Source organism: Schistocerca cancellata, chromosome 3, assembly GCF_023864275.1.
Source record: "Schistocerca cancellata isolate TAMUIC-IGC-003103 chromosome 3, iqSchCanc2.1, whole genome shotgun sequence".
NCBI lineage: Eukaryota > Metazoa > Arthropoda > Insecta > Orthoptera > Acrididae > Schistocerca > Schistocerca cancellata.
In genome coordinates this window covers 782,261,600-782,288,808 of record NC_064628.1, presented here as the reverse complement: position 1 = coordinate 782,288,808, position 27,209 = coordinate 782,261,600, and the positions used below count along the sequence as shown (strand labels likewise).

Below are 27,209 nucleotides of genomic sequence, written 5' to 3'. Positions count from 1 at the left end.
CATTATGGAATTTGTTCTGCTGTATGGGCTTGTGTATTTACTAGATCCAGATTTACATTTGTGTGGAATTTCTTGAAAGCCAAATTCTGATATCATCCCTATATGTAAAATACTATATTATAAAAAATTTAATGTTCATTCACATTCACTTAAAATTTGTAATAGAATGTCCTTGTGTTGAATATATGGATTCTAATTTGCTTTCAAGTGTGTGTGTGTGTGTGTGTGTGTGTGTGTGTGTGTGTGTGTGTGTGAGAGAGAGAGAGAGAGAGAGAGAGAGAGAGAGAGAGAGAGAAATTAGGGACTTTGATTATGGTTAAAGCACTGTGCTGTCAAAGATTAATTAATACAGTGTGTATTTACTTTTTACAGCCCGTATTTTTAAACAGAACTCTGAGTTACATGAAACAGCGCATGTCCCGCACCAACAAAAGCAGAAAAAATTTCAGTGTCGACAACTTAATGGATATGGTAGTGAAGAGGAATAAGGAAAGCATACAGCCTGAAGTGATGCGCGGTTATATGACACTGACGTTTCTTGGCTTTTACGATAAGAAAGGTAAAAAGGAAAAAAAAACGTAATTATTAGTAACAAAACAATGTTATTCTTAGTAGAATATGACTTCATTAATTTAGTAATTCTAAAATCAAAACTATCATTTATGTTGTTCTTTTATTCTTTAGTTGAAGCTCACCATGAACCAGTTAAGGTTGAAACACTTTTGTTGAAAATTTGTCACAAGAAGCGGAAAGATGTTTCCTCACCTTTCATGCAGGTACATAGCAATTTCTCTAATTTTACTGTAATTTAGCCTTAGTTAGCATGACTCATCTTCAAACCACATCTTGAACTGAAATGTAAACAGTTTCAATAACATAATAAGAGACCTGTATTTGCTTGCATCTCAATTAACTATTGATAAAATCATATTAAACATAATTTCATTTGAAAGCCAGCAGCTTGTAGTGTTCACTGTGTTCAGTGGTATTATTTTCAGGTTTCAGAATAGTGGAAAGCCTTGACTTGATTTAAAATTACATTAGTAATAAACTGACCAATACATACTTACCCTGCTCAACATAGACTGTATTACAAAATAGACTGTCAGATTTTATACTCAAATTAATTTGTTAAATACAGCCATTTTTTTTTATACTTTTTTCTGTCACCTTTTCTTGAACATCAGCAGTTGTATTAGGTGCTGTGTTACTGGATTTTAAGTACCACTATATGTTAAGCAAATATAGAGTGATAGTTGTGTGACTTACTGAATTTCCATTGTTTGAAAAAAAGGTGTACAGTATTTTTGTATCTCTTTCTCTTGAATTGTCGAGAATTTAATTTGGAGAAAGGTTGATTGGTTAAGAAATGGTTTTAACTTCCAGCTGAGATACTTTGTCATTTGCAGAAGGGAGACAGTAATTTTCTTTTTGTTGTTTTCGTGTAATTCCAGAACATCTGACACACATACGGAATGACGTCAACAAATACAGCATTGGTATTGTTCTTTGTTTCATAGGTTTCTGTTGGAACTAGTGAGGTGGCAATAAATCCATCAGAAGACCAGCCACCACCAAAAGCTCCAACTGTCTCCATACCAACAGAATCTTTCAGCCTATCCAATGGCCATTTAGTCAAATCCTACATGCTGCTGCTTAGGGTCAGCTGTAATAGTGTTGGTGCTCAAGTAAATGACACTGATGTCTGTAAGTATTGTTACCATTATTTTGGTTCATTGATTTTGTGCAGTTTTGAGTGCACCTTTGGAGAAATTAACTATTTTATATTTGAAGAATTTAGTTGATCACTTCTTTTAATAAAGAACATGATGTAGCTTCATGCACGACATAAAAATGATGAAATTGTGTTCATTAATAAGCCGTCATTTATGTGTCACCTGTTAAAGGTTTCACCTGGAGCAAAGAATTAACTAGGCTTCAAGGGTCACTGGTTAGTTGGGAAGGGTATGAAAGCTTAAAATAGGAATGAAATTAATTGTAATTGGTAAAATAATTTAATTGCTATCAAGACTAGCAGCACTAGGTAGCTATATTAGTTGTACACTCCTTATAAAATCTAACAACCTCATCATCTTTAATGACCTTCATGTTGACAGGCCTTTAAACTCTGACCTTTTATCATTTTAATCAGTGTGAGGCAATGGATTAAGCTCTCATATTGATACCAATGATTATGGAATATCTGCAGGTTACAGGTTTTTGTGAAACTGAGATAAAAGAAAAGCACTGGTTAAGTGAAAACTATGGATATTTGGAATGAAAGAAAGTGAGAATCTTCAGTTGATATATATGGTACTTAACAGCCGAAACAGTCACCAGATCCCAGTTGCAAATTACCTGTTTTAACAGCTTACAGGGGCAACAAAATATTGGTTTTTCATTATTTCATATAATTATTCACCAGTGATGATCTACCATCATTATCTGCTGATTAAGAGATATATTCTTACGTTAAAGGTTTAACATGATAGCTCAAGTATGAATGTTAGAAACCATGTAATGCCTTGATGCAACTTAACTCGCAGCACATAAATTACCCAGACTATATTCATTCGGTATTTGTGAATGAGAACGCTTAGTGACTTACATAATTTCAAACATTTCGAAATTTTTTCCTGACTGATATTACCAAAAAATGAAATGAAGACAATTTTATCGCTTACTACATTATTGCTGTTCATGTATAAAACTTAAGCATGCTTGATGTTTTAGATTATTACTTCTTTACTATTAACTCTATTTGCTACTGATTTTGCAGACAGTATCAACATATATCACTAAAGATACCTACAGAAATATACGAGGGCTATCCACAAAGTACATTACGTTTTGGAATTAAAAATAAATAAAGTATTGGAATTTTTTTTATTATATACAGATGAAAGCCACACCTAAATACTACTTTTCTACATAGTTGCCATTTAAATTAAGGCACTTATTGTAGCGATGGATGAGCATGGAAATTCCTTCGTCGTAAAATTCGGCCGCCTGCGCCTTCAACCACGTAGTTACCTCTTTTGGGACAGAAAGGGTGTGATTTTTGTGGATTTCCTGGAAAGAGGCACTACAATAAACTCCCAAAAGGTATTGCCAAACGCTGCACAACCTCAGAAGAGCAATACAAAACAAGCGCAGGCGAAAGTTGGGCTCAAAGATCTTGCTGATTCGCGACAACGCCCGAGCCCACACGGCAAATGCCACTCATGAAGTTCTCGAATCTTTTAAGTGGGAGTTGTTTCCTCATCCGTCGTACAGTCCCGACCTGGCACCGAATGACTTCCACTTATTCCCAGCAATGAAGAAGTGGTTGGCTATGCAGCGTTTTGATGATGACGCACAGCTTCAAGAAGAGGTAACCATGTGGCTGAAGGCGCAGGCGGCCGAATTTAACGACGAAGGAATTTCCAAGCTCGTCCATCGCTACGATAAGTGCCTTAATTTAAATGGCAACTATGTAGAAAAGTAGTATTTAAGTGTGGCTTTCATCTGTATATAATAAAAAAAAATTCCAATACTTTATTTATTTTTAATTCCAAAACGTAATGTACTTTGTGGATAGCCCTCGTATCATTGTGTGACGTGTAGTTTAGGAGAAAAAGTACCTTGCCAGAAAATTATAAATTGACCTCATTACTGGATTTCTGAGGGAGTTCTCATATAGTTCTGGTGTACAATTACTGAATTAAAAAATATTATATTGTTCAGTTGCAATTAAAGACTTTACTTTTATAACTAACTTCTACTATGGTCTAGCCTAAAGTGATTTGATACTATGTACTGTTTACCAAACAGATCTTACATGAACAGATAATGTGTAACAATTTTTGGGTTCACCAATTTTGGTTTTTACTTCTTCATTCCCCACGGGCATCTCGCAACTCTTTTTCGAGTTCATGCTAGGCCACCACGGAACCCCAGCCTTTTGCATAACTTCCTTTCCATGCTGCAGGGTTATACATCTGTTATCCCTTTCCCCCTTCACCTCTCCATCGGATGCTTTGGCACAGATCCTATTTGGACCAGGTTTATTATTGGGATTCGAGTTTCCACTTCCTGGGTTCTTTATAATGTTTCATTAAACAAACACGTTGTCCCCATTGTTGGGCTTGACCTGCCACCAATCTTCAAAATTCTGGCTCTCAAGAGTGCTGATTAGGGTGCTTTCATCTTTGCTGTCCCATTGGCTCTCTGCCGCATGGAGATACCGATAAGGCAGTCCAGAATACAACTGCAGCCATTCTTTCAGTAGCTGATTTGACGATCCAGTTTCTCGGGCCCGCCCTGATGGGAGACAGTACCTTGGTGCTCATCAGATATCGCAGAAGCCATTAGAGATCGTAGACGGGCTCTCCAGTGACATAAGCGGCACCCATTGATGGAGCACCTCATTGCCTTTAAATGGGTCCATACCCTGGTCTGCCACCTAATAAAGCAACTGAAGCAAAAGTGCTGGGAACTGTACGTTTCAACCAGTGTACCACATACCTTCCCTTTGCAGGTTTGGGCAAATATCAGACGTCTCTACGGATACCAGACTCCTGCAGGTCTACCTGGTGTTACCTTGAGTGGTACTGTCTACACTGACCCAGACACTGTCGTCTAACATTTTGTTCTGCCTTTTGTGTCCTAAAACAATGGGCGGAGCAAAAGCAATTATCTTCTGCTATATGCTACCTGGAGCCATATAATCATCCATTCAGTGAGTGGGAATCTGTGTGTCCTAGCCCACAGTCCAGATACAATACCAGGACTGGACCACATCCACAATCAAATGATCATGTACCTGTCAGTGGTTTCACAAAATCACGTCCTTGCATCTTTAACTGCATCTGCTGTGAGGACTAATTCCCATCGCAGTATTGAAACCGGGTAAGCACCCTCTGGAGATAGACAGTTATAAGTCTCAACAATGTTCTCTGTACATTGCTTGAACACATGGCGAGCAGGTGGCTGTGTTGGCTCCTTGAGTTTTGGGGTCTTCGGGCTACCTGGAGTCTGCCATCCAAACAACTTTTGCCTAATGTCAACATCTTATAGCCATCTTTTTTTACCTTTAAAAGGCTCATGACACCACATAGCAACACCATATCCTTGCTACCTTACATGAGTGGGGCCTCTGGGGTCCGCTCTCGATTTTTCCGCAACTTCCTGTCACACTATATGTTCTGGGTTCAAGTTAGTGCTTCCCTCAGTAACCCCCATGTCCAAGAGAATAGGGTCCCGCGGGTCTCTGTATTGAGAGTCCCTCTATTTCTAGTAGCCATCAATGGTCTAGTAGGAGATTTGGGGTCCTCAGTATCATACTACTTGTATGCCGATGACTTGTGCCTCTACTATTGTTTCTCTAGTGTGGGTGTCACTGAACATAGACTACAAAACACTATACAATAGGTGCAGACATAGGCTCTCGCCCATAGTTTTTTCATCGCCAAGACTCACATCATGCACTTCTGTTGAGGTCGTACCACTCACCCACAACTGAACCTTGTGTCAAGGACCGACTGCTCATTGTGGCAGAGACTTATTGCTTTATAGAACTAGTCTTCTATTCTCGGTTGTTGTGGATTACCCATCTTCACGAGCTTAAGCGAATGTACTGGCTGCGCCTGAACACTCTTCGCTTCCTCAGTAACACCAGCTGGGGTGCACATTGCTTTACCCTTCTGCAGCTTTGTAAATCCCTGATCAAGTTTTGTCTTGATTATGGGAATCTGGCATATGTTTTGGCATAGCCCTCAGCATTGTTGATACTGGATTCAATACAGGGTTCGACTTGCAACAGAAGCCATTCGAACCAGCACTCTCAACAGATTACTCATGGAGGCTTGTACCCATCCATTGCCAGTCAGATGCCAACAACAGCTTTTCAGTTATGCCACATGTTCACAGCTCCCCTAAGCATCCTAACTACCATCTCCTCTTTCCTAACATGGAAATCCATTTCCCACAACAGCAGCCCAGATCAGAGATTATGATGGCAATCTGCATCTGGTCCCTCCTCTCTGAACCACAGTAGTTTCCTCTTCCATCTCAACTCCAGGCCCACTCAATTACACCTCTGTGGTGCATCCCTCAGCCACAGCTTTATCTTGATCTCTCACCTGGTCCAAAAGACTCTGTCCCTCCCAAGGCCCTCCACCACCAATCTTCCTCCAGCCTTGGTGCATCCCGGGGTTCAGAAGTAGTCTACACTGGTGGCTCAATGGTTGCTGGTCGTATGGACTTAGCTTATACTCACATGGGACATACTGAACTGTGCTCCTTGCTGGACGGTTGTAGTGTTGCCCGGCAGAGTTGGTAGCATCTCTTGTGCTGTTGAGCATATTCATTCCTGCACCAGTGGATCCTTTGTCATCTGCAGTGATTCCACCTCCGAATTGCCCCGGTGCCCCCCAGTTCCTTGGTGGAACGAGGCATGCCGTGACGCAATACGTGAGCGGCGACGTGCTCTCCGCGTTTTCCGCCACCATCCTACTTTGGCCAACTGTATCCGCTATAAGCAGTTCTGAGCGCGATGCCGTCGTGTCGTCCGCGATAGCAAGAAGGCAAGCTGGAAATTCTTTATTAGCTCACTTAACACCTTCACTCCTTCCTCGAAAGTTTGGAGTCGGCGTCGACAGTTCTCAGGTGCGCCTAGTTTCTCCCCGGTCTCTGGGCTCACTGTCGCGCATGATACATTAGTGGATCCCGTCGCAATTTCAAACTCATTGGGGCAGCACTTTGCTGAGATTTCGAGCTCTTCACATTACCCGCCAGCGTTTCTCCCGAAGAAACGTGCAGCGGAAGTGCGACCTCTTGCTTTCTCCTCTCAAAATCGCGAAAGCTACAATACTGTTTTCTCCATGCGGGAACTCCAACATGCACTCTCTTCTTCTCGCTCCTCCACCCCAGGACCGGATGGTATCCACGTCCAAATGTTGCTGCATTTATCAACCCATAGTCTGCGTTACCTCCTTCGCCTTTATAATCGAATTTGGACCGACAGTACTTTTCCCAGACGATGGCGGGAAGCTATCGTCGTTCCTGTTCCAAAACCTGGAAAGGACAAACATCTCCCCTCTAGCTATCGCCCCATTTCTCTCACGAGTAGTGTCTGTAAGGTTTTGGAGCGTATGGTGAATTACCGTTTAGCTTGGTGGCTGGAATCCCGCAGTCTTTTAACACCTGCCCAATGCGGATTCCGAAAGCATCGTTCTGCAGTTGACCATCTTGTTGCTCTCTCCACTTATATCATGAATAATTTTCTCCGGAAACGCCAAACAGTAGCAATATTTTTTGATCTGGAGAGAGCGTACGATACCTGTTGGAGGACAGGTATCCTCCGCACACTGTTCTCTTGGGGCTTTCGAGGTCGGCTGCCCCTTTTTCTTCACGAATTTATGGCAGAGCGCACATTTAGGGTGCGGGTGAACACTACTCTGTCCCGTACTTTCTTCCAAGAAAACGGGGTACCCCAGGGCTCCGTGCTGAGTGTTGTACTGTTTGCCATTGCCATCAATCCAATTATGGATTGTCTCCTTCCTGATGTCTCGGGCTCCCTCTTTGTGGACGATTTTGCGATCTACTACAGCTCTCAACCGACCAGCCTTCTTGAACGACGTCTTCAAGGATGTCTCGATCGCCTCCACTCTTGGAGGATCGACACCGGCTTCCGTTTTTCTCCCAGTAAGACCGTTTGTGTTAATTTTTGGCGACGTAAGGAGTTTCTTCCGCCCTCCTTACATCTAGGTCCTGTCAACCTTCCGTTTTCAGACGTCGCTAAATTCTTGGGTCTTATGTTTGACAGAAAACTGTGCTGGTCCTCCCATGTTTCCTATCTTTCGGCTCGCTGTCTGCGATCCCTCAACACCCTCCGTGTCCTGAATGGTACCTCCTGGGGAGCGGACCGTGTGGTCCATCTCCGCCTCTATCGCGCCTTAGTGCGCTCGAAATTGGACTATGGAAGCATAGTCTACTCCTCTGCTCGGCCGTCTATTCTTCGGCATCTCGACTCTATCCACCACCGTGGATTACGTTTAGTGTCTGGAGCTTTTTACACCAGCCCTGTGGAAAGCTTTTATGCTGAGACTGCTGAACCTCCGCTGTCCAATCGGCGAGCAGTCCTTCTGAGTCATTATGCTAGCCATCTGTCTTCCATGCCTGCTAATCCAGCCCATGACATTTTTTTCGACGCCTCCTTTGATGTAGGGTATGCAGGCCGCCCCTCCTCCCTACTACCACCGGGAGTCCGCTTCCGTCAACTGCTCCATTTCTTTCCTTCCGCTTTCCTAAAACCTTCTTGACAACTTGGGGTACAGCACCGCCTTGGCTCCGTCCCCGGATCTGCCTGCTCAGAGACCTTTGTCGATTTCCCAAGGATGGTACCCCTTCCCTTGTTTATCGTCGGGCATTTGCTGCTCTATGTGCACAAATGACGGACGCCACATTTATTTACACCGACGGCTCGAAAACATCGTTAGGTGTAGGGAGTGCCTATATTGTTGGCAACACCCCAAATCACTTTCGGCTTCCCGACCAGTGTTCGGTTTATACTGCGGAGCTTTATGCTGTTCTCCAGGCTGTCCACTACATCCGCCGCCATCGGCGGATACAGTACGTTATCTGCTCAGATTCTCTCAGCTCTCTCCTCAGTCTCCAAGCTCTTTACCCTGTGCACCCTCTGGTCCACCGGATTCAGGACTGTCTGCACTTGCTCCACCTGGGGGGCGTCTGGGTGGCATTCCTCTGGCTCCCGGGACACGTTGGTATCTGCGGAAATGAGGCGGCCAATATTGCAGCCAAGGCTGCAGTCTCTCTTCTTCGGCCAGCTATTCAATCGATTCCCTTCGCTGATCTACGGAGCGTTTTATGTTGTGTTGTTCATTTATGGCATGCGCGTTGGTCGACACTTCCCCAAAATAAATTGCGGGACGTGAAAACTCTTCCTTGTGCTTGGACCTCTTCCTCCCTTTCTTCTTTTTGTTTCTTATCTCGCCTTTGTTGGTCTTTCGTAGACCTGAGGGTTTCCTTCCGATGGGTTTTGTGCAGTAGGCTATCCCTGATCTACTGTCATGCAGACCTGTCTGTTTGAGGATAAAGGGACTGATGACCTAGTAATTTGGTCCCTTTAATCTTCCAGCCAGCCAACCAATCTTTGGGTGAATTATCCAAAACTAATAAAACCAACATAAATAAGATTTTATGTCTTCAGACATAATAGTTTTACGTGCTTAACATCAAATATTTAACACAGTAACTCATTTGTAAAGTAATCACATATTTGAAACAATTTTATACGTGGGACTTTCATTCTTTAAAAATGTGGGCATGGGAGATTACTTGTAAGAAAGAACACTAAGTGTCACTTGATGTTACTCGCTCAGAGGTTTGTAACCACACTAATCTTTTCCTGTGTTTCAGTTATGCCTCCCCCTTCTCATCCTTGTTTTCTGTCTTCTCTCCTCCATCATTTGTATACATTCCTTTCCTCAACCCCAGTATTTGTTCTTCCATTCCTCACTCCCTTCTTCACTGAATCCTTTGAAAGTCATCACTTAAGAGAGAGGGCATTGGTAGCTAGTTTCTGTTAGCTGACACCACATGCACAGTTAATCCATATACATATACACGGCTGAAACAAGTATGCAGTGACCATAGTCATCACTCATCTGTGGTTAACATTTCTTGAAAGAAGTTCAGGTGTTTTATTTTAAGCAAGAAAAACCAGATTGTTCTATTAGATTCCTTGTTCTATTACATTCCTTTTACTGAATAAGTTTCTGGAACTTTTATAATTAGCTGAATAGCCACTATGTATTCTTGTGTGGGAGAGATTCTTCCTTGAGTCTCAGTTATTACAATTTTCACATTATTTAAGTAATTTATTGATCAATGGCCTGTCTACTAAACAGTATGTATTGTTGTTGTATGAATAGTTCTAACTGTGTACAGAGTTTGTGTGTTTTTGTTTAAAACATAGTTTTCATTTACTTTCTGTACATTGTTGCACAGTGTGATTAACAGCTGGTAAGTTTTTGTTTGTGTTATTTTAAAACCTACATTTTTTTAAATTTTTTTAGTGGAACCTGCACAGAAACGACGCAAATCTTCTGGTCCAGCTAAAGCTCAAGGCCAAAATCAACCAGAAGAAGTCAAACTGTATGGAGCTGAGCTAGTAGTTTATGACAAACATAACCGCTGTCTTCTCACAGATGGTGACTATGAACTTATACTACAGGAAGTTCAAGCTAGTGTAAGGCAGTCACCTAAGAAGCATTCCTCCTGGGAGGCAATTGGAGATGTAAAAGAGGTGAGTATAATCTGACAAAACAAATGTGGCTCTTCAAAGTAAATAAATGTATCAAAAAAGAGAAAGCATAATATGGCATAATGCATATGAATTTCATTTCCTCACCCTCTTTTAATAAAAAAGTACAACAAAAAGCACAATTCCTTGCCACTTTAAGTGAAGGGACAGTCCGCTAAAATTCTTCATTGAAGATAAAAAAATTGAGAACATGACTAAACACTGTTACTTAAGCTTTTTGTGGCAAGGGGGTTATGTCTAGTAAGAAATATCTGATGCAGTGTTGTAATGCTATTTTGAATCGGATTGAGCTGGGTCTAGGAGACACCACATGAATAAATGCAGTGAAGGAGTTCAGAGTCCTTCAGTATAGTTCATATAAATGGGAAGCAGAATGCAAAATACACATTTTCGTCTCATTGATAATGCACACTTAAAAAAAAAAACACCCCATTTATATATAGAGTTAGTATTGAAGTATGTAATCAGTCTTATTTCAAGCAGGCGCTATCAGAGTACTAATGTTGGTTAGCAAGTTATTTCTATATATATGTTTGTGTTTGTTTGTGTGTCTGTCGACGTGCCAGCGCTTTCGTTTGGTAAGTCACATCATCTTTGTTTTTAGATATATTTTTTCCCCATAGAGGGAAACATTCCACGTAGGAAAAATATATTATCTAAAAACAAAGATGTGAGACTTACCAAACAAAAGTGCTGGCAGGTCGATAGACACACAAACATACACAAAATTCTAGCTTTCACAACCAACGGCTGCTTCGTCAGGAAAGAGGGAAGGAGAGGGAAAGACGAAAGGATGTGGGTTTTAACACGCGCGCGCGCGCGCGCGCGCACACACACACACACACACACACACACACACACACACTCAGGCAGACATATATATATAAGAGAGGGGGGGGGGGGGGGGGGAGAGAGAGAGAGAGAAATCCAAATTGTTATGTATTAAAATGGACATAAAGATGATTGTGTACCTTGTTCTTGAGGAAGGCTCTACATGGATCGTTATATATCATGTAAGAGATATAACCAATTTATCCAAGCTGTGCAAGCAACATCACATTTTGACAACAAAAAGATTTAAGAGTTTAAGTTGAGGTAGTCAATCTATGAAGAAACTTTAAAATATAACAATATTTTGTGGAGATACGATGGGTTGATAGCAAGAAGTAGAGGGGAAGACAAGGGATGGGAAAATAACAACCGAAAGTGTTTGCTTCTGAAATTCTCAGGTTTACTGCTGGATCTAATTAGTGACAGACCATGCTACTTTGGTGAGAAACCATTCCACCATCAAGTGGTGCTGATGGAATGATGTGTCTTCTGTGTGCTGGTGGTATTTATATACCTACCGGTCCAGAGTTCAGCCCCCACCGGTCCAACATTGCCGTCCCAACATTATGCTCAATGGTGGTTGGGCAGGTGTTCATGATTGGGAGGGGGAGGGAAGAGTCTCAGTTGCCTTCCACTTGCCACCAACTGTCCCTGTCGCATTTCTGTATTTACACATTCATCTGAACTCGTCCCATTGTTATTAGGGTTTCTTCCCGTTCCATTCACATATGGAGCGCAGGAAGAATGATTGTTTGAATGCCTCTGCGTGTGCAGTAATTATTCTAATCTTATCCTCATGATCCCTATGAGAGTGATACATAGGGGCTTGTGGTATATTCCTACAGTCATCATTTAAAGCCAGTTCTTGAAATTTTGTCAGTAGACTTTCTCTGGATAGTTTACGTCTGCCAGTCTAGTTCATTCTGTATCTCTGTGAAACAGAGACACAGCAAAACTTTTTTTGCAGCCAATATCATATGTGAAAGCTTAGCTTTTCTTGTAGCTACACTGTATATATATATTAAATTAAACCACCAAATTTTCTTATTTCTGTGTTTGGGCTACTTAATTGTGATGGTGCTTGGCTGACTAAATTACATGTCCTGTGCTCTGAATATCTGTTGTCATTGGCTGTTGAGATCACGTGGCATAAGCTATGATTAGTTGACAATCTCGATTTCAGTGCTTCGGAAGATACCGTACTGTATTTGGTGGAATTTGTATTTATACTTTTGTAATAGGAAAATATGTAGTGTATATTTTGCTCCACATCAAAGATCTTTCCCAAATTCTTATTTTTCTGTGTTTCATTTCCTAAAGTGCCAGGAAATTGTACGCCAGTGTATAAAACCTTTACTACCATTCAAAGAATTGAAATTCTACTGCTCTCAGGGAAAGTATATTGCCACTTATCGCAAAAAATATACTTTCACCCTGTAAAAAGTATATTTTCACCCGATAAAAAGTGTATTTTTAACTGGCAAATCCATAAAAAATCCCACAATTTTTATTTCTTTTCTTCATATACACCCTCTACTGGGTACATATCTGTCCATTGCGTGGTCAACTGTTCTTTTAAACTTTAGCCATAGTTCCTCTACATGCTCTTGCCGTGTGTTGAAAGCTTCAAGTTCCTCATTGAGGTATGCCACTATTGATTTTTTATCTAGTTTACTGAACACGTATATCTTGCTGCTTGTCTTAGTTGTCCTTTGTACTTTGGTAGTCATTGTTGCCTCAACTGCATCATGCTGACTGATACCAGTTTCAGTGTGGACATCCTCAAACAGGTCTGGTCTATTTGTTGCCATTAGATCCAATATTTATCCATCATGAGTGGGATTCCAAACTATCTGTTAAATATAGTTTTTAGAGAAGGCATTTAGTAATTGTTCACAGGATGTCTTATCACACCTACCCCAGTAAAACTGTAATTTTCCCAATTGGCTGTGGGATGATTTAAGTCTACACCAATGATTACAGTATGATTGGGAAACTTGGGTCCGAGTGAACTGAGGTTTTCTCTTAAGCTTCCAGTTACATGTGTAGATGAGTCTGGTGGGTGATTGAGGGATCCAATTATCATTTTATGTCCACCCTTGATACTGAGTCTTGCCCAAACAATCTCACATGCAGCATCAGTTTCTATTTTGGTACATTTGAATTTCTGGTCTACTGCGGCAAACATACCATGTCCATTTGCCTGTCCTTTCAATATGTTTTCTGTACCTAGTATTATGTGAGCTTCACTGCTTTTCAGCAGTGCTTCAAACTCTGGCAGTTGCTTGTGAAAGCTGTGGATATTAACAATTAGGATTCTAATACTCTCTCCTGTGGGAGATAATTCTTTCGATCTTACACTGATACTTCTGGTTTTCCAACAGCTATTGTTACCTTTATTGGATGGAGAGTCGCTTAATCTAAAAAACCCTTGGGTGCACCTCACACAGTGTCAGCTAGCTGAGTAACAGCCTCTGATGCGTAGTGCACACCTGACCCATTTAGGGGGATCCTACAAAACTCCTTATCAGGTACAGAACCAAAAAAGCTCTGGGTCAGTGTGACATATTGGACCAATTCCAGAATTAGTATCTTACATTTATGAAGAGTATGATATCCAAAATTTTGGATAAGTTGCTGCTGGTATATTCCTTTACAAAGGGCTTCCCATGTTTAAACCCAGAAGTGATGGTTAATGCTGATCATGAGAAAAGATAGTTAGGCATAGCATTGACACATCTCACTGCCTTGAATTGCCAGTGAGTTCCAAAATGTAGTAGAAATCGTGTCAGTAAAGGAAATCCTTGAAGAATTTGATGGAATTCTTGTTCACATCAATCAGTTCTGGATGATGATCATTGGAGTCAAGAGTGGATGTGAAAATCTGAAGAGATTTATTGAGGTTGCTTGCAATCTCTTCCATGGCAGTGCCAGCCTTGAAAGAGATTTCTCTGACAACTGTAGTCTGGTCAAAATTTTGACTGAAGCCTCTCTCACAGCCGTCCGTGCTGTGCTGTTCATGTTGCAGTCAAGGTGACAGGGGTGTTGTATTTGTAACTATCACAAAGCAGTTTATACATATCTTCAGAAATGCACTTAGTAGGTACAGTGAAACGTAATAGAGAAAAGGGCAACTGAGAAGTCCTCAAAAGAAAATGAGAGAAAGAAGAAAGTGAGTGTGGAAAGGCTAAGAGTACCAAGTAATATGAAAACAAAATTCATGGAAAATGCTGAAAAAGAAGTTTCTCAGCTTGAAGAAGTAATTCAAATTACATTTTACATTTTGAATTCAATTGTCAGATCCTGGTATGTTTCTTTCTTGGTTAAAATAAACGATGTTCTTTTCAAGGTTCTTTTCACGGTTCTTTTCACAGTACAGCCTCATTGTATTTCTATATAGTGACAAAATTTGTAGATTTTGTCATAAAATCAATAAAAATTGGTTAAAGACTATACACTATACTGCCCTGGAAAAGCGAAAAATTGGCCTGAATTTTTGGACATCCTAAGTTAGTGTAATATTTATTCTTAAAAGCACCCTCATTAGCATGAATTTCAGAGTGGATTTTTTAAACTGTGATTACTATTTATGTCACTGTTACTTTTGCTGCTGATGCTGCTGCTGCTGCTGCTGCTGCTGCTGCTATAGCTGTTAAAATTGATAATAGTAAAGGAATTTTTCTGTTCACTTGTTACCAGGACACTGTACCCTTCCAAGTATTCAGCAAGGGTCCTACGTTAAAGTTTAGACTCAACTGGACAACAGAGCCAAGTAATGGATTAGTGGATAGACCTAAGCCAATTCGTCCTCATGATCAGTGCCTTGATTCAAATAGCAATAAGGAGAACAGACCAGGTATTACACAGCATTTATTTGTATGCGTTACATAGAAAACTAAAACAGACTTTTATAATATAAAATTTAGGGAATTTTCTTCACTTTCATATGTATTATAATGATGGATGTTACCCATTTATTTATTTAGTAGAACTAAAACTGGGACTCCAACCACATTTAATGTAATTGCACATACGTTTTATTCTATTTTCAGTCTGATGAGAAAAGTGATAACATTAGACCTTCAGCACTTTTATTATTTCCAGCACAAGCGTGGGTGCGCGTGCACACACACACACACACACACACACACACACACACACACACACAGAGAGAGAGAGAGAGAGAGAGAGAGAGAGAGAGAGAGAGAGAGGAGCTAAATTAGGATCATGGGGCAGGGTAGAGATGGGTGTGGGTTAGGGGCTTGTGGAGATTGAGGTCCGGATAATTGGGCTGAAGAATGCGTTGAAGGACAATTCCCATCAAAGTTACTCAAATTAGGTGGTGTTGGAGGGCGACCCAGATGACATGAGTTGTGAAATAGCTTCTGAAATTGAGCATGTATGCTCAGCAGAGTGTTGTGCCTCTGAATAGTTAACTCTGCTCTTGGCCACAGTTTGGCAGTGACCATTTGTTTGGGTGGACAGCTAGTTCATGGTCATGCCCACATAAAATACTACGCTGAAATTGTCAGTGATGGCATATGATGTGACTGCTTTGACAGTTGTAGCATGGGATAAACTTGATATGGGACTGTACAGGTGGAAAAAGTTAATTGGGCAATGGAAGAAGAAAATATGGATTGGAGAAGGTATATAGTTCCCCAGAAGAAATTATGCCAATTGTAAATGAAGATAAATTGCAAGATGGTTGGGGAGCTTCAGTTCTTATCTTTCAGGGGGGGAAAAAAATTGCACAAACTTGGAAGAAAGAAATGTCCATGTGTAGATGAAATACCAGCAGAACCCATAGGCAGTAGGCCAAAGGGCAAAGCAAAAACTATACAAATCTATGAGTGAAATTCATGAGTATGGAAATTTTCCATAAAGATACTTAAAATAATCTAATTGTTTAGCTATGGAAAGGTGTGAAAATCAGCACAAAGTAATTGTAATATCATATATATCGAAAGTACTCGTGAGAGTACTGCAGTGAAGAATGAAAAGGTTAGTTGAAACCTGTTTAGGAGAGGATCACCTCGATTTTTGGAGAAGTAGAGGCACTCAAGAAGCAGTGTTTACAAGTATGCTATTTTTGCATGTTTTAGAATCAAAGAACCTGCTGATGATTGTGATTTTGTTGCTGAAACTAGTTTGGGAATAAATAAATAACAAAAGTGGTTTGCATGAAGGTGGATCCACAGTCGGATATTGTTGTGCGATACATGAGGTGAAGTCAGAATCCGGAAAGGTGTAAGTCAGAATTGCTCATTGTCACCACTGATTGAGTTGTACATTGAGGACACAATGAGAGAGGTACAGGACTAACTCAATAAGAGTGTCGTTAATTGAAAAAATCAATACATTTCATTAACAATCAGAAGTGAACTAGTTGAATTTGGTTTGCATACAGCTGAGAACCCCACAACCAACAATGAAGGTCCTTGTGAACATTCTTCCCCTCTCCCAATAAAAATGATATGTCAGAGAAAATGATTGTCAGAAAGTGTTTTTAAAGCAAAAAATGGTTTTCATAGTTTCCCAGCAAATACTGCTTTAATCAAGTGATATTGAGTGGTTACTTTCTGAGTAAGTTATTGACAGATGACACTGTAAAGATATGAGAACTAAAGAATTTTGATTTTACTACAAACTTCAATCAAAGTAAATGTCTGTGTTAATATTCTTAGACCAAATCAAGTTATGTAGTGAGACTTAAATAAATTGCTTAATCAATGTAACAATTGAACTGAAGTGATCTGTTGAAGATAATCATACTAATAGGTAGGAAATTCAGGAGACCAAACTACACATACAACATTTTCACCTTTAATGTGGTGTATTTTTCACAACATCCAGTTCTGTTAATCACTTGGGGAAAAAAAATGTATGCGTTTAGAAATCGAATGATGTATTGCTATGCCATTAAGAAATTATTTTTTTCTATATAGATTTATTTATTTATTTATTTATTTATTTGGATGGTAGCACTGAGAGTTCCCAGGAAATACATCAGACAAGATTAGAGAATTGGTTTTTACTTTAGTGTTGCCATTACAATTTATCTTTTTGTGTTACTTTCTTTTCTTACTAGTAAGAGTACATCTAATTTTTTGTTCCTATGCAGTTTGTACTTTTAATGCCCTGTGATAGCTGGTATGTAATCGTTGTTGTGTTTGCTTTTCCAGAACGTTGTAACAACAGTACAAAGGTTGTTGCACCAATCAAGAAGGAACCTCGTCTGCAGATTGTATACCAGTTTTTGTACAACAACAATAGCCGACAACAAACAGAAGCATGTGAAGATCTAACGTGTCCTTGGTGCTCTCTTGATTGTGTTGTACTCTATGCCTTGCTCAAGCACCTGAAACTGTGTCACTCACGTTTCACATTTACATATGTTGTGAGTAGTTTTTTCACAACTTCTGTGGTGCCTGTTGTTACTATATGTTAGTTTATTTGCTTTATGTGTGTGTTTGTGATATAAATTTTATTAAGCTTGTCTTTCTCCTCAAAATTTTACTGAAATTTTTACTAAATTACAGAAGTTTAAAATGTGTGTAGACGAAAGGGGAACATGCCAACAACAAGTAATGGTAACTACTTCAGCTATTTCCTGTAGTGGAAGACATGTTTAACATTCCAAGAATTCGTTTTATTTCTGCATAACTATGTATGCAGTGGTATCTCATTAGCACATTTTGGAAGGGTCCACAGATTCTGAGTGTCGTTAAGTGGGAGAATGTTCTACTGAAAAATTCTCAATTTGGTAACAATTCAATTTCTTGGGCAGTGAAAATCCTGAATTAAATATTTGTTGTGAAACTAGTCTATTAACACCATACTTCGTGACATGTTGTCTCAATAAATTATAATGCAAAATGTGCCTTTCCCAGAACACATTCATGGAATTGCACCTGGTAATTGAATAGTGGTTGTCATCTGTATATTGTACATCTTAACCTAACTGCACTCTAGTATAATAAGTTTCAGTATGTAGTCCTGTCTCCTCAGAGGTTTGAAAAACATAACAACAGTTGGCTGTTTCTTTTATCCTAATTTTAATATTGTGTTGTCCATTTTAGTTAATATGTCAAACCTCAAATTTTAACTTGTAACACTTAACTGTATCAATTGTTTCAATAGCTTTTGATATTTAGAAACTGGCAAAGATTTTGATTCATCCTAGTCTTCACTTCCTGTTTCTCTGCTATCTGTTCCTGCAAGATTTCATCAATTGTCATGGACTGTCAGATTGCAACACTTTCGTCGCCTTCAACATATGGATCTTTGTTTTCAGCTGGCCCCATTAATTTGCTGCCATGGTTCAAATGCAATTCCTTCATTTTCTGGTGTGTTGTCTACTGTATGTACTCGCTTTCACTGAAAGACAGTGTTCTTGACACTGTTTGAGATTGTGGTCACTTACATAGAATCCCAGACACACTCGCAGTAAAAGAAAATGTGTGGGCGTGAGACTTTTTAATGATTGTGATTTGGATTTGAATTGAAATTATTTTTGAGATTTTATTTATACTTTTGAGTTTATGCTTTTAATAACTGGCTAATTAATAAAGATTAATATGAACAAACTTTTTGTTCACGTTAAAGTTACTTTAATATGAGCCAGTCTAGAAACACATTGCATTTAAATTTAAAACTGAAATAATATTTTTGTATTTTCCTCGTCAAATTTTTTAACAAGTATGAGTTCTTTATTATAATTTGCAACTGCCCACACACGTGAGAGAAATGTTCTTACTGCCGTTAACAAATAATTGAAGTCAGAGTCATGGCTCTGGATCTCGGCGAGTAACTGAAAATAAAAATCTTAAAACTATGTTTCCTTCCACTGCATCAGGCGGCTATGGAGAAAATATTTCTTATGTTTCGAGCGGGCGAGCCTTCGCTTCTGCTAATTTCGTGAATTAAAAATGCTACGTAATGGCGTCTGTTGCTGCAGTGGCAGCTGCAACTGTTGAGCTGAAAATTACTCAGAATACTGATTTTAAAGGGAAACTGACATGACACAGGGCTCACCTTCTACAAATAAAGGTGAACAATAACTTTTAACTATTATATTATTGAATTAATACCACAAATGAGCTTATATTCGGCAGCAATTAACAAACATGTCCCACCTCTACCACATCAGACAAGAGGAAAAAAAATACATAGTAGAACAACAACTGAATGCTGTTCTTCTTCACATTAAACTTACGTAGATTATATTGTACATAATCAGTAATCTTTGCACTCAAATATTGAAAGTAACGTTTTACATAATAATAATCATACAAATGAGAAAAATTTACGCCGCCTGTGCAGGCAGTATCACACTCAATATAATATTTCAGATTGAGATAAAAGTTCTTGCCCGTATTAAATCTTTTGCGTTTAATTTTTTTTTTCAACATTTTAACTGGGAACGGCTCAGCACTTCTTAAGAATGCGAAGTGTCTAAGATGCTTACCTTTCTCATTGTAGTGTGAAGACAGGCCTGCCCCTTCTGTGCAAGAATCTTCCTATATTTTTATTTTAGGTATTTTATACTGCCTTGGTTAAGTGGCTGAAGGTGGCTTGTACAATTGGGAGGAATTTATAATATGTAGATGGAGCATATCTTGGGGAAGTTCTGCATACTGGTCAATAAACAGGATAATTTTCCTGTTTGTACCACCTGATCTTGCATCCCAGGCACAGTTGTTGTTACTTGTGCTTTCACATTAGACATATATTTACATGGAAATGTGTGCACATTTAAAATGATCTGTCCACCTTTTCAGTATTATGAAAACGTGTGTGTGCATGCACTTTGTATACTTTAGAGGAAGGCCTTCTGGCCAGAAGCTTACATGCTTCATTTAGTAGTCTTTTTGTTGTGCCTGTCTGTCACTCAACATCTCTGCTATATGGTGAGTAACAATATCCTTGTTATAATATTGTGAATATTCCTTCCTGGATTTTCGATTTTCCATTGTTTCTCCACCTTTTCAATTATTAGTGGCACCGGCTTTACTGTTCACTTGCTTTACAACATTATCAGTCAGTTAACCTCTCTTTACGAAATTTTCCACAGTGGCAAATTCTCTCCTGTGAACTCGAGGAGATTTTAAAAAAAAAAAAATGCCATTATGTGACTGCCATACAGTCGGCCATCCCCAAGAGCTCTGTCAGGCAGAAAGTAAAAAAAATAGTCCATTTCATGTGCATTAAAAACATCATCGGGATTCTACCTTTGTGCAATTGTACCATCTCCGAATGTACTTCAGTCATGAGTTCTTTCATATTCCAACGGATCTTTTACCTTGTATTTTCCCTTCAACAATGAGTTGTAATTGGTAACTTTTGCTTCATTTTATGTGTCCTAGATATTAAGTTTTTTTGGGAAGAGTAGTTCTTTTTGATTTTTTTATCTGACGAAGGATTTCTTCATTTGAAATTTTCAGCACCCAAAGTATGTGTAAGAGACGGAGATACGGATACATTTCAAAAACATCAGTTCTTTTCTTTAGATATTAGTTAATGGTCCAGCTTTCACACCCATAGAGATAAATGGAGAACACATAGCAATGAATCATTCACATTCTCTGTTGCCAACTATTATCGAATCTTATGAAAAGTTTTTCCATGCTAACAAATTGCATCCTGGCCAGTTCTGTTCCAGATCTGATCTTTTTTATGCAGTCACACTGCTCATCCATGTATGATAGATGGAAGAGTATTTTTCCATGACTGAATGGTGTCAATGTTTACACTTCTACCCAAATTTCTCATTCACATTTATACGTGAAATTATAATTATGTTGATTCTTGAATCTTTCGATCCAACCATTGGATGCTTTGATATATTCAAAGCAGAAGCTCGTTTTATCCCCTTTAACCCTTTATTGACCAAATTATTTCCGGAAGTTGTAGAATTTTTATGAACACTTTATTGGGCTAAGAAACCGTTCATAAAATCATAGTTTAAATCTTGAAAGTGAGAGTTTAGCCTAAGAGTACAAAAAAATTAGTGGGAACTCTGGAGTAACTTCACTTGCTAATTAAAAAAATGTATTTCCTTTATTTTTTAGCACAAAAACATGTTAAACATTACATTTGTATTTGTTCATACTGTCCATTCACTAAGATGATGTACTATGGAACTTAGAGGAGTATGGTGCTCCACACAAAGGGGACGACAGTTGCTACACATTATTTTTGTTCTCTTTTCTTTGTTCTTGGTGCTACATTGGTGGCATCTTCTGTTTGTCGTACCTTTTGTAGGGAAATGAGTTCCAAATTCCTCCAGACAAACTTCATCTGGTACTCCAGACACACCTCTTTTTGGTGTTTGAAAATGAACAGGCCTTCCTCTTCTCTTAAGACTTGAGAAGCCAGAGATAAGCTGCCTTGCAAAGTGCAACCTAAATGTTAGCTGGTCTCCTTCTGTCTTCTGTAGCTTCCACATAACGTAAGAAATGACAACTGCCAAATCCACAAGAAAGAAAAACAGTTTGTGCTGCCACCACTTCCATGAACGACGGCCTACAGCATACCGTTCATGCAGCTGATCAAATCTATCCACTCCTCCCATTATTTTATTATACTCTGCCACAGCCAATGGGCAGAATACTTCATTTCTGCTTCCACCAACTTACCTTGTAATATTTATGTAATTTTCAGTCAAATCCAGCAAATATACACGAATACTATCTCCCTCATAAATATAAAAGTAGGTAAATACAACACAAGTCACTTCACATGCAAAAGGAAAGCAACTATCCAAAAAACGCTGTAGCGGTCGAAAGAGTGGCTCGTTTTAACGTGGGAACTGCGCTTCTGCATTGATTGACTCACAAGGTTGAAATACAACAGCTTTCGCCTAACCGTTGACAATCTACACACAGTTAGCACACTCTAACAGAGATGGTAGCCCCCCTGCGGGTCCAGGGATTAGAATAGGCCCGAGGTATTCCTGCCTGTCGTAAGAGGCGACTAAAAGGAGTCCATCCCCCTCACGGGGGTAGTTAGCGCCTGCGTCCGGAGACGGACGGTTCCACGACCTATAATTGTGGTCTTTTTGGTTTTTCACTTCTCGTTTCTTCCTTCCTTTGGTTGGTTCCTTTCTTTGCTCTTCTCCACCTCACTGTCTTCCTTACTCTTTCCCTTGACTTCTTCTCCTTGCCTCCTCATTGCCTTCTTCTCCTTGCCTCCTCATTGCCTTCTTCTCCTTGCCTCCTCATTGCCTTCTTCTCCTTGCCTTCTCATTGCCTTCTTCTCCTTGCTTTCTCATTGCCTTCTTCTCCTTGCTTTCTCATTGCCTTCTTCTCCTTGCTTTCTCATTGCCTTCTTCTCCTTGCCTTCTCTGGTCTACGCCTCAGCGTTTGAGACAGTCTGTCCTCTTTCTCCCTCCCTCTCTTCTTTTTCCTCTTCTTCCTTCCTCCCTGTGCGTGCCTGAAGGCCGACCCATGCGTTCGCACGCGTAGCCGGTGACGGGGTAACGCGTAAGTCCCCGCCCTGGGTAGACATGTAAGGCACGCGCGTACCCCCTGGTAAAGGCCAGGCCCGGGGAGGGGTGATTGCCTGAGCTGATACCTTCTGACCATGCCGATTGGTCCCTCCGTCTGTTTCTCGGGAGGTGTGACCTGAGGTGTAAACATTCACCTAAGGCGGGAGTGCCCTCTGAGAGGGTCCCCACAAGGAAGGAGCGCGCCATCGGAGACGCTGGCAATCGTGGGGATTCCTCCGCAATGGATTCTACTCCATCTCTCTCGACTTCTGCCCAAAAACGGAAACGTGACCAGCCACCAGTGACAAAAGTACTACCGCCTGCCCCACAGTTCCTCGTCGTTTCTCGATCTGAGGACGGAAAGGATTTTTCCTCTGTCAACCCTTTCGTTATCCAGAAGGGCGTAGATGCCGTAGCCGGATCTGTCAAATCTTGTACCAGGTTGCGTAACGGTACCTTATTACTAGAAACTGAGAGTGCCTTTCAGGCACAAAAACTGCTTAGGGCCACCCTCCTGTACACGTTCCCTGTCTGGGTGGAGGCCCACCGAACTTTGAATTCGTCTCGTGGTGTAGTCTATACTAGCTCCCTCGACGGATTGACTGACGAGGAGATTCAATCTTTCCTCGCAGAGCAGGGCGTGACGGCTGTCCATAGGGTCATGAAAAAGGTCAACAATGACCTTGTACCAACCCGGACACTTTTCTTGACCTTCGATAGTGTTAAGCTGCCATCGCGCATCAAGGCGGGCTACGAGGTTATTTCTGTTCGCCCCTATGTCCCGACACCTACGCGCTGCTACCAGTGTCAGTGTTTCAATCACACTCGACAGTCTTGTTCCAATGCGGCTAAATGTGTCACTTGTGGCAGGGATGCCCATGAGGGTGACTGTCCACCTCCGTCTCCTCGTTGTGTGAACTGTCAGGGTGACCATGCCGCATCCTCCCGCGACTGTCCTGTCTATAAGGAAGAACGCTGTATCCAAGAAATTCGGGTCAAAGAGAAAGTGTCCACCTCGGCTGCTCGCAAGCTATTGGCTAGTAGGAAGCCCGCGCTGCTCCCAGCGGGGAAATACAGTACTGTCCTCGCCTCTCCTCGGACTACCAGTGGGGTAGCAACCCAGACATGCGATCTGACCTTCAGCACCACGGTCGTCCGTTCGGCCAGTGCTAAGATCGCGCGGTCGACGTCTCCTCTTCCTCCTATCACCCCACAGACACCAGCCCCTTCATCAGCTTCTGCTAAGACGAAGACCCCGAAGTCAGATGCACGGGCCTTCAAGAAGGAACCATCCCGTGCAGACTTCCTACGTACCTCGACCTCCCAGCCTACGACCGGTACTTCCACCAAACGTCCTTCCAAAAAGGCTCATAGGAAGCACAGTTCTCCTTCTCCGCCACGGCGCATTTCTTCTCCTGCGCCACCCAGCGGTTGCTGCCCCAGGCCGTCATCCGTTTCGCCTGGCCGCACCACTGGTAGCCGAACATCTGGCCGTTCACCGGCGGAGGAAGCTCCCCCTCCCGGTCATCCTCCCGCGATGGCCGATGAACCTATCGACCCAATGGACGATGACTGTCCGCCTACTGATAGCGGCAGCAGTGCTCGCTCGAAGCCAGGCCCTCAGCGGCTTTCGAGGTGACCCCTTCTTTCATCTTCCTTTTCTTACGATGGCACTTATTCACTGGAATATTCGCAGCGTTCGCTCCAACCGAGAGGACTTGAAGTTGCTGCTCCGCTTGCACCGTCCGCTCGTCGTAGCCCTCCAGGAAACGAAGCTACGCCCATGCGATCAAATTGCCTTGGCACACTACACCTCTGTGCGTTTTGACCTACCCCCTATGGTAGGTATGCCAGCTCATGGAGGGGTTATGTTGCTGGTCCGGGATGATATTTACTACGATCCCATCACGTTGCACACCGGCCTGCAGGCAGTTGCCATCCGCATTACTCTCCCCACTTTTATGTTTTCCTTTTGTACCGTTTACACTCCATCGTCATCTGCCGTTACCAGGGCAGACATGATGCAACTTATTTCTCAGCTACCTGCACCATTTTTGTTAACTGGAGACTTCAATGCCCACCATCCCCTTTGGGGCTCTCCAGCATCCTGCCCGAGGGGCTCCTTGTTAGCAGACCTTTTCAACCAGCTCAATCTTGTCTGCCTCAATACTGGCGCCCCTACTTTTCTTTCGGACACATCTCACACCTATTCCCATTTAGACCTCTCTATATGTACTCCCCAACTTGCACGCCGGTTTGAGTGGTATGCACTTTCTGATACATATTAGAGCGACCACCTCCCGTGTGTTATCCATCTCCTGCAGCATACCCCCTCTCCGTGCTCCTCTAGTTGGACCATCTCCAAGGCAGACTGGGGGCTCTTCTCTTCCAGGGCGACCTTTCAGGATCAAACCTTCCCAAGCTGCGATCGTCAGGTCGCACACCTCACGGAAGTCATTCTCGCTGCTGCTGAATATTCCATCCCTCACCCTACTTCTTCTCCACGTCGCATACCGGTCCCCTGGTGGTCCGCCGCATGTAGAGACGCTTTACGTGCTCGTTGACGTGCTTTACGCACCTTTAAACGCCACCCTACAGTGGCGAATTGTATCAATTATAAACGATTACATGCTCAGTGTCGTCGTATTATTAAAGACAGCAAGAAAGCCAGCTGGGCTGCTTTCACAAGCACTTTCAACAGTTTTACTCCTTCTTCTGTTGTCTGGGGTAGCCTGCGCCGGCTATCTGGCACTAAGGCCCACTCACCAGTTTCTGGCTTGAAGGTCGCGAATGACATCCTTGTGGCCCCTGAGGCTGTCTCCAATGCCTTCGGCCACTTTTTCGCAGAGGTTTCGAGCTCCGCTCATTACCACCCTGCCTTCCTCCCCCGCAAACAGGCAGAGGAGGCTAGGCCACCTAACTTCCGCTCCTCGAATTGTGAAAGTTATAATGCCCCATTCACCATGCGGGAACTCGAAACCGCACTTGGCCGATCACGGTCCTCCGCTCCAGGGCCTGATTCTATTCATATTCAGATGCTGAAGAACCTTTCTCCTGCGGGTAAAGGTTTTCTTCTTCGTACATACAATCGCATCTGGATTGAGGGACATGTTCCCGCATGCTGGCGCGAGTCTATTGTTGTCCCGATTCCTAAGCCGGAAAAGGACAAGCACTTGCCTTCCAGTTATCGACCTATCTCGCTTACCAGCTGTGTCTGTAAAGTGATGGAGCGAATGGTTAACTCTCGATTGGTTTGGCTGCTCGAGTCTCGACGCCTACTTACCAATGTACAATGTGGATTTCGTAGGCGCCGCTCTGCTGTTGACCATCTGGTTACCTTGTCAACCTTCATTATGAATAACTACTTGCGGAAGCACCCGACCGCGGCTGTGTTCTTTGATTTGGAGAAGGCTTACGACACCTGTTGGAGGGCGGGCATTCTCCGCACCATGCATACATGGGGCCTTCGCGGTCGCCTCCCTCTTTTTATTCGTTCCTTTTTAATGGATCGACAGTTCAGGGTACGTGTGGGTTCTGTCCTGTCCGACACCTTTGGCCAGGAGAATGGGGTGCCACAGGGCTCAGTTTTGAGCGTCGCTCTCTTCGCCATCGCGATCAACCCAATAATGGATTGCCTCCCAGCTGATGTATCAGGCTCCCTTTTCGTGGACGATTTTACCATCTATTGCAGCGCGCAGTGTACACGTGTCCTGGAGCGCTGTCTTCAGCGTTCTCTTGACCGTCTTTACTCCTGGAGTGTCGCCAATGGCTTCCGTTTTTCTGCCGAGAAGACGGTCTGTATTAACTTCTGGCGCTACAAAGAGTTTCTCCCACCGTCCTTACGACTCGGTCCCGTTGCTCTCCCAATCGTGGAGACAACCAAATTTTTAGGCCTTACATTTGACAGGAAACTTAGCTGGTCTCCACATGTGTCATATTTGGCCGCCCGTTGTACCCGTTCTTTAAATGTCCTCCGTGTTCTCAGTGGTATGTCGTGGGGAGCGGATCGAACCGTCCTACTTCGTCTATATTGGTCGATCGTCCGCTCCAAGCTGGATTATGGGAGCTTTGTATACTCCTCTGCACAGCCATCCATCTTACGCCGCCTCAACTCCATACAACATCGGGGTTTACGACTTGCGATCGGAGCATTTTATACTAGTCCCGTAGAGAGTCTTCATGCTGACGCTGGCGAATTGCCACTCACCTACCGGCGCGATATACTGCTTTGTCGGTATGCCTGTCGGCTACTGTCAATGCCCGACCATCCGTCTTATCGTTCCTTTTTTGACGACTCTCTCGACCATCAATACGGGTTGTATGTCTCTGCCCTGCTACCCCCTGGAGTTCGCTTTCGTCGCCTCCTTCAACACCTTAATTTTTCACTCCCTGCAACCTTTCGAGTGGGCGAGAGCCACACACCACCATGGCTCCAGGCTCAGGTCCGCGTTCACCTTGACCTCAGCTCGCTCCCAAAAGAGGTTACCCCCGGTTCGGTCTACCACTCCCGTTTTTTGGAACTTCGTTCGAAGTTCATCAACATGACTTTCATTTATACAG

General features: G+C 42.0%; 1 protein-coding gene across 1 annotated transcript in view; it reads left to right on the top strand.

Moving 5' to 3' along the window:
- The window catches only part of LOC126175833 (polycomb protein suz12-B), a 284,519-nt gene that overhangs the window by 224,541 nt on the left and 32,769 nt on the right, over positions 1–27,209 (top strand). Inside the window, exons 3-8 of the mRNA XM_049922834.1 lie at positions 373–559; positions 685–776; positions 1,521–1,707; positions 10,080–10,309; positions 14,858–15,014; positions 17,344–17,558. Of these exons, the coding sequence (XP_049778791.1) occupies positions 373–559; positions 685–776; positions 1,521–1,707; positions 10,080–10,309; positions 14,858–15,014; positions 17,344–17,558 (1,068 nt within the window). The remainder of the gene's footprint in view (positions 1–372; positions 560–684; positions 777–1,520; positions 1,708–10,079; positions 10,310–14,857; positions 15,015–17,343; positions 17,559–27,209) is intronic.